This window comes from Zingiber officinale, chromosome 2B, assembly GCF_018446385.1.
Source record: "Zingiber officinale cultivar Zhangliang chromosome 2B, Zo_v1.1, whole genome shotgun sequence".
Classification (NCBI taxonomy): domain Eukaryota; kingdom Viridiplantae; phylum Streptophyta; class Magnoliopsida; order Zingiberales; family Zingiberaceae; genus Zingiber; species Zingiber officinale.
Window position 1 is genome coordinate 139829485 of NC_055989.1, and position 8691 is coordinate 139838175.

The 8691-nt window shown below is 49.0% G+C and overlaps 1 protein-coding gene across 1 annotated transcript; it reads right to left on the minus strand.

Moving 5' to 3' along the window:
- Positions 1-2544: 2544 nt before the first annotated feature.
- Positions 2545-2982, minus strand: LOC122048782. The gene has a single exon (XM_042610305.1). It carries the CDS (start codon positions 2980-2982, stop codon positions 2545-2547), a length of 438 nt encoding a protein of 145 aa, XP_042466239.1.
- Between the last annotated feature and the right edge of the window lie 5709 nt (positions 2983-8691).

Consider the following 8691-nt stretch of genomic DNA (forward strand, 5'->3'; position numbering starts at 1 on the left):
AGATGCAGACATCAACGTCGTGGTCGTGGCCGAGCTAGAGAGCCGCGATTTGCAGCCAGTCGGTTCCCACAAGGATCCGCTTGGCAAGGAGAAGGGAACTCCAGTGCTAAGGAGCAGTGCTGGAGGAAGTCGGGCAGCCGCGTGTGATACGACGATTGCCACAGTGGACCTTCTACCTGAACCACCATCCATGGTCCCGATCGTTGTCGCTTTGGAGTCCGCAACTTCTGATGTGCCCCTGCAACACCGCAAGAGGCGCCGAGCGAAAAGTTCCTCCCGAACTACCACTTCAGCCCTACAGACTCCTACCACGATCAGCTCTCGACCTCCATTCGAGCGGGGTGATACTTCTCTTCCACCTCTTGAGCAGGGCCTTGGGGAACTCCCTGCATCCCTGTCCTCCGACCGGACATCTTCATTGTCCGGGCTGCCTCAAGGGATGATCTGCACACCACCGACCGCCTTCATGCCCCCTCCTCTACCAGCGACACAGGTGTCCCGCATTCGGCCAATCTCTTCACAGCCCACTGGTCGGGCAACTTCTGCACCTTTTGACCTGAGCAGTCAGAGATCAATAACAGCAATCATTCACTTTCTGACCAACGAGTACCGCCATTCGGACAACCCAGTGTCCCTCATCCCCGAGCATCAAATAAGAATACAAGGGTCGCTCACACATATTTGAGTTGATGCCTGAGCCCGTGCGACAATTGTAGCTCTGGGGGAACTGGCTAATAGCCACACCTAGATGTCTACTCGGGTATGTATTCCTTTCCCCTTTCTCTCATCCGCTCAGTTTGCATAATGCTTAGCATTTTTTTCAGTATTGGGTGAGAAGCCTAGCCATATGCCACAGGCTTGCTTACTTGGAGCATGAAGTCCAGCAGCTCCATGCAACGAGTGGCCAATCATTTGCTTCTCAAGCACATTGGAGCAAATGAACATTGAGATGACCCAATTACGAGCCGATCTAAATAAGAGCTCCGAGCAGGTTGAGGCGAAGAAGAGCAAAGGCACCGAGCAGGCTGCACAATTGGCTCGGCTTGATAAACAGGTCAGCTCCTTCGAGCCCAAGCTCAATTTGGATAACACGAGGAAGCTCCTTGCCATCGAGGACTTGGAGATAAAAAATAAGGAGTCTCGAGTGTTGGCCTAAAACCTAAAGGAGGTTGAGGCCACATTGAAGGCCAAACGGGATGGACGATCGACCGAGCAGACCGTAGTGAACACCCAGCTCAACGCCAAAGATGAAGATCTAGCCAAGTTAAAGGAAGAGCTGAAGGTCTCCCGAGCAGCCTAAGAGATTTATTAAGGAGCTGAGTCGAGCAGGTTCAATATCATGAAGCAGGCCTACATTTGCTCGGACGCTTTTAACGGCAGGGTCGCTGATCGGGCACTCCATCTATTCAGCCTTACTATCGATGGGACGCTCGCTCAACTAAAGGAAGGCAGCTACCTCCCCTCCGCTCTGACAAGCAAGGTCATCAGTAGGGACAAGCTGACTGAGTCGCTGCCCGACGATATTTTAGATTTTTTGGAGTGAGCATATTCGTGTGAGTTTTGCTTCTGTAATTTTTTGAAGTATCAATGAATGCTCGTTCGTTCGGTGAACCCTTATATCCCTTCTTGTCATTCGACATTTTTGATTTTTGACTTGCATTTAGTTTACGCGTTGTCACTCAAACTCGATCGAAACTGAGTTGGTTATACCCGTGTGGCCTCGTGCTCTTCCGATCGGCAACGGGCTATCTGTTTTCTTAGTCGTTCTATCAGTTTTGTGGTTAAGATCGCTGCTCGACTGTTTAATGGCGTAGACATGGGTTTAAGGTCGCCGATCGATCGTTGATGAAAATCAGGGTTCAAGGTCGCCACTCGACCATTGATGGTGACAAGGGTTTTAAGGTTGCCGCTCAACCGTTGATGGCGATAAGGGTTTAAGATCATCGCTCGATCGTTGATGCTAACAAGGGTTTAAGGTCACCGCTCGACTGTTAATGGAGACAAGGGTTTAAGGTCACCGCTTGACCATTGACGGAGATAATGGTTTAAGGTCGCCGCTCAACTATTGACGTAGACAAGGGGTTTAAGGTCATCGCTTGACCGTTGACGTAGATAAGGGTTTAAGATCGCCGCTCGACTGTTGACAGAGACAAGGGTTTAATATCGTCACTCGACCGTTAACGGAGACAAGGATTTAAGGTTGTCGTTCGACCGCTGATGGAGATAAGGGTTTAAGGTCGTCGCTTGACTGTTGACATAGATAAGGGTTTAAGGTCGCCACTCAATCGTTGACGTAGACAAGGGTTTAAGGTCACCGCTCGACCATCGACGTAGACAAGGGTTTAAGGTCACCGCTCGACCATCGACGTAGACAAGGGTTTAAGGTCATCGCCCGATTGTTGACGGAGACAAAGGTTTATAGTCGCCGCTCGACTTTTAAATCGGTCAATCGACTCAAGAGTTTGGAAACTTGGCTTTTATTCATGTCTGTCCTGCATCTAGAAGGCATATACGCAAGTACATCTATATTTACTCACACACCTCTCATCCGGCCCTATAGGGTTGGAGATGATTCGCGCTCCATGGTCGCTCGAGCCTTCTTTCATTTTTATCTTCTAAGTAGTAGGCCCTCGAGCGGAGTTTCTGTACGGCCTTGTAAGGTCCCACCCATGGCGCCTCGAGCTTGGTGACATTCCCGACTGGCTTAACTCTCTTCCAGACCAGATCGTTGACCTGAAAAGACCTCAAGATCACCCTTAGATTGTAGTTCTGCTTCATCCACTGTCGGTATGTCGTTAGTCGGACGATAACTTTATCACGTGATTCATCCATCAAGTCGAGCTCCATTAACCTCCACTCGATGTTTCCCTCATCGTAGAGTCGCACCCGGTCAAATTCTGCTCCAACCTCCACGGGGACGATCGCTTCTCCTCCATACACCAGCTGGAATGGTGCTACGTCGATCGCCTCTTTTGGAGTCATGTGAAATGCCCACAAGACACTTGGGAGCTTGTCGACCGAACTGCCCCCGTCGTGGTTGAGTCGAGCTCATAAGCCTCTAAGAATCTCCCAGTTTGTGACTTTCGCCAGACCGTTGCTCTGGGGTAGTCCACTGAGGTGAAGGACTCCTGGATGTCATAGCCTTTGCACCACTCCATGAGCTCCCGTCCCGCAAATTGTCACCCGTTATCTGAGACGAGCTGGTGGGGGATACCGAACCGACACAAGATGTTCTGCCAGATGAATTTGATGACCATCTGCTCACTTATCCTTGCCAGTGGCTTGACCTCCACCCATTTTGAGAAGTAGTCCACTGTGACGAGCGGGAACCTTCACCGACCGATCACCATGGGAAACGGTCCCATGATGTCCATGCCCCATTGGTCTAACAGGCAAGACACCGTGGATGCCTTTATCTCCTCGGTCGATCCACGTGGGATGTTGTGATATCTTTGGTAGGACAGGCATGTGGTTACTATCCGAGCGGCATCCTCTTAGAGAGTTAGCCAAAAGTGTCCGGCTAGGAGAATCATTCGAGCCAGCGAACGACTGCTTGGAGGCTTCCACAGGAGCCTTGGTGCACTTCCTACAAGATGTACTTTGAGTCCTCTGATCCAACGCACTTGAGCAGGAGCCTAGAGAAGATTCTCTTATACAGTTGATCTCCGACCAAGGTGAACCATCTGACCCTCTTTCTTAATAGTCGTGCTGCCTCCTGGTCGGTCTGCGTGCTACCCGATTGGAGGAACTCAATCAGCGGTATTCTCCAGTCGATCGAGAAGACTACTCCCTCCATTTGGTCGATGTGCGCCACCAATGAGACATGTTCAATTGGCTGACTAATCATGACTGGTGATAATAAACTAACTAACTTAGCCAGTTCATCCGCTGCTTAATTGTCCAATCAGGGGATCTTCTGTATAGTGACCTCTTGAAAATTTATCTTCAGTTTCTCAAAAGCTTATGCATATAACTTGAGTCAGGAGCTGCTAATCTCGAACGTCCCTAATAGCTGTTGGGCGGCCAGTTGAGAGTCTGAGTGAATAAGGACTTTTGTTGCTCTGACATGCCGCGCTGCTTGTAAGCTGGTTATCAAGGCTTCATACTCGGTTTCGTTGTTGGTAGCCTGATAATCCAGCCAAACAGAAAGTTACATCCGGTCTTCTCATGGTGAAATGAGCAGAATACCGATCTCACTGCCTTGTCAAGTGGACGAGCCATCGACATATATTCTCCAAGTTGCTACTGGCTCAGCATTCTGGACCTCTGTGACGAAATCAGCCAAGGCCTGAGCTTTGATCACCGTTCAGGGTGGATATTGAATATTAAACTCACTTAGTTTGATTTTCTATTTGATTAGTCACCCAAACGCCTCCAGTTGAGGAGAACTCTTCTCAGGGTACTGTTGGTCATGACGATGATCGGATGAGCGAGGAAGTACAAGCAGAGTTTCCGAGTGGCAAGCACCAAAGCATAAGCTAATTTTTTGAGACCAGTGCAGCGGGATTCAGTATCTTTCAATATATGGATTAAAAAGTACATGGGTTGCTGTTCATGGTCGTTCTGCTTGACTAATACTAAGCTGACCGCATAGTCGGTGAACCAAAAATAGATCCAAAGCGGCTCCTCGGCGCTCGACTTAGCTAACACGGGTAAGGAGTTAAGATACTCCTTGAGTTCTTCCAACGCCCGGTCATACTCCGCGTCTCACTAGAATCTTGTCACTCGGTGCAACACGTTGAAGAATGGTAGATTCTGATCGGATGACCTGGATATGAATCTAGACAATGTTGTGATCTGTCCGGACAGCCGTTGGGCCTTCTTCAAGCTACGGGGCGGGGGCATGTCTTGCAATGCCTTTACCTTGCTCGGATTCGCCTCGATATCCCATTCGGTGACGATATATCTGAGGAAGCATCCACTCTTAGCGTCGAACATACACCTGTTCAGATTCAGCTTCATCCCGTATGTCCTCAAGATTCGGCATGTTTCTTCGATATCTGCACATAGATCAGCAGCTTGGGCTGACTTTATTAATATGTCATCGACGTATACCTCCAAGTTGCGGTCGATTTGTTTCTAAGACACCTTGTTCATAAGCCTCTGGTAGGTGGCGCTGGCGTTCTTCAGTCCAAACAACATGATGTTAAAGCAGAACATTCTGTCAACCATGATAAAGTTGACCTTTTCTTGATCCTCTCGGGTGAGCGACACTTGGTGGTAGCCCTGATATGCTTTGAGCATGCAGATCAGCTTGTAGTCAGTGTAGAGTCCACCATCTGGTCTATCCGGGACAACGGATAGAAATCCTTTGGACACGCCTTACTCAAGTCACGGAAGTCGATGTAGACCTGCCATTTGTTACTCGGTTTAGAGACCAGCACGATATTAGCGAGCCAACTCGGGAAATGGACTTCCCGGATGTGTCCGGTCTCCAGTAATTTCTTTATTTCTACCCGGATGATCAGGTTCTACTCCGCGCTGAAGTCCCTTTTCCTCTACTTTACAGGCTGGGCATCCGGTTGGATATGAAGCTTGTGTTGGGAGACACTCGGCGAGATTTCGGGGAGCTCGTGGGTTGACCAGGCGAACATGTTATGATTTCGCCTGAGGCAGGCGGACAGCTCCACCTTTTTCTCGCTCTCCAGATCAGCGGCAATGAAGGTGGTCGCATCCGATCGGTTCGAGTGAATCTAAACTTCTTCCTTTTCTTCATAAACCATCGTCGGGGGCTTCTCAATGTTGATGTTAACCTCCAAGCGCGGGTTTTTTCGGGTGGTCCTTACTTCTGATCTGACTATCTCGATGTAGCATCGTCGAGCAGTCAATTGGTCACCTTTGACTTCTCCCACCTTGTCATCCACCGGGAACTTTAATCTTCTAGTAGTAGGTGGACACCACCGCTCAGAACTCGTTTAGGGTTGGTTGGCCTAATAAGACGTTGTATGCTGGAGGTGCATCTACCACAATAAAGTTTATGGTCCTTGTCCTCTTCAAGGGTTCCTCGCCAAATGAAATGGATATCTTGGTCTGGTCGATCGACAACACTTCATTATCCATGAAACTGTAGACCGGGGTCGTTATCGGCAGCAATTCGCTCCAATCGATTTTGTAATTGGTCGAATACCTTTTTGTATATGATGTTCACCGAGCTCCCTGTATCAACAAAAGTTTGATGGATTGTATAATTAGCAATTACCGCTCAGATGATCGGTGTATCATCGTGAGGGATCTCTATTCCCTCCAAGTCTTTAGGGTCGAAGCTGATTTCGGGTCTTTCAACTTTCTTCTTGCTGCAGCCAACAACTTGGATCTCGAGTCACCGAGCATGTGACTTCTTTGCTCGGTTAAAATCTCTGTCGGTCGACCCGCCTACGATCATACCTATCTCCTCCTGAGCTGCGTTACTCTAGTTCTCTTCTTCCCGTGCCGACGATTCATTTTGCTCGGTGAAGCATCGGGCGAGACTTGGATTGTTCCCACGCTGAGGCCGATGGTGGCGTGGTTCGGGCATTATCCTTTCTCCCTCACTTTGAACGGTTAATCGGTTCCTTTATCGTCGATCAGGTGATGATGATTGACAGTGATATCCCCGCTGGGCTGACCTACTAGCTGCCAGGTCATAGCAGTCCCGGGTGTTGTGCGTTGCTGACTGGTGGAAGGAGCAAAACATCAGCGTCCACACCTTGCCTTTTGCAGCCTTTGGACGAGCGATCGCCACATGTTGCACGTCATGTGTCTTGGGCTCGTGCGGCAGGGCTCCTCCTGATTGAGGTCCCTTGGGAGGTTGATGGCTGCTCGGTTGCCGCCGTTCAAATACTCCTGCGGGCTCAGCATGCGTCTCCTTCTTCCTTGCCACCTGAGCTTTTCCCATGTTGATGTATTCATTGGCCTTTTTTTTTAGGTGTCCAAAGTCCTTTGGCGGTCTCCAGATAAACAAACGGAAGAATTCTCCTTCTGTGAGCCATTAGGTGAAGGCATTTACCAACACATCTGAGGAAAGCGCTGGGATGTCCATCGCCTTCCAATTGAAGCGCTGGATATAGATCCTTAATGGCTCTCAGGGCCCCTTCTTCAATGAGAATAGATTCACACTAGTCTTCTGGTGGTGGCGACTGCTAGCAAAGTGGTGCAGGAAGGCCGCTCGGAAGTCCTTGAAGCTGTGGATCGAGTTGCTCGACAATCGCTTGAACCAGCGTTGTGCTGATCCAGATAACATGGTGAGGAAGACTCAGCATTTCACCTCATTCATGTATTGGTGAAGTGTGATTGTGTTATCAAACTTGGCCAAATGGTCATCGGGTCAGTCGCTCCATTATATTCCCCGATAGTCAGTGGGATGTAATATTTTGGCAGAGGGTCATTTAGAACCCCCTTGGAGAACTGTTGATTGATCCGCTCGGGTGAATTATCCTCTTGGATGCCTTCCTTTTCCTTGTATCTCGAGCGGGTGCCTCATCCGAGGAAGATTCCCAGTCTCTATCCATTCGGGCCCTCTCTTCTATTGGAGTCCATAATGACACTCAGTGTAAGGGGGTTGTCGCATGAGGTGCTTCCCCATAGGTGTCGATCGATCTCTCGTTCGGGTCCCCGAATGGAAAGCTATTCAGTTCGGTCCCCTCGCTCAGCCTGGCGACCTGCCCAGAAGCTGCAAGCTACTGCGCTTGCCAATTGGCCAGCGCTTGTTATTGTTGTTGCTCCAATTTCTTCGTCACTCGAGCTTGTATTAGTGCATCGAGATCCTCTTGCGTCAGCGTCACTGTTATGAGTCATCCAGCGTCTTTCACCTTCTCATTCGGCTACAGGCTACGTTCCCACAGATGACGCTAAAATGATCATGTCCAAAGGCGTGAAGCTGGAAAGCCAAGGATGTGGCAGTTCTGCTGACTAGATGAAGACCTTGCTCCTCTCTGCAAAACAAAACCAAACTAGGGAAGGAGTCTTTGACGTTGGCCCTCCGACGCTCAAGTCAGAAATAGAAGAAGAATAGAAAGTGAAAGTACTAGGGATAGAGATTCATCTTGCCTTTCTCCATATCTGGCATACTCTTTTATACCTTTCTTAGTGACCTCCATCTTCCCCGGTTTAATGATATTAATTACCGACGGAATTTGTCTTGGCTTCTTCTCATTTAATGATAGATGGAGTGTTCTCTTTTGTTTTCTCATTTCCTTATTAATTATTTGTCTTTTCTTTTTTTATTTATTATTTTATCAGTTCATTATGTGTACAATACCAACGCCATACCTCAAGCCGGACGAGTGGTCCGCTCGGTTTGGGCTCCTGGCCCGCTCAGTTTGCTCTCCTATCGACCGGGTTGACCAGACATTGGTTTACTTAGATGGCCGATCGGATAATGATCCCTCCAATCGGCCAATGAACCGCTTCCTGCTCAGGTGTGACCGAGCCTTGCTTAAGCTCTGACATTGACCGCCTCGACTTTGACCTACACTGTGGCAATTGACTCATGCCAGGTAGGCTCCTCCCTCCGCATAAGGGATTTTGTTTATTTTTATTGTGCAAGCTATTCACCCTCTAGCCGGTTGCCAAGGGACCAACAAGTGGTATCAAAGCCCAACAGCTTCAAGAGGACTAACCACCGAACGAAGCACAAGAGATGGTCGGACCGAGCATCTATCTACCGAAGTTTGACGGGAAATTCACAAGCTAGAAGAAAAAGATGGAGGTATT

Excerpts from the sequence above, each read along its gene's own strand:
- LOC122048782 (XM_042610305.1), bottom strand. The coding sequence starts at position 2,982 with ATGACTCCAAAAGAGGCGATCGACGTAGCACCATTCCAGCTGGTGTAT.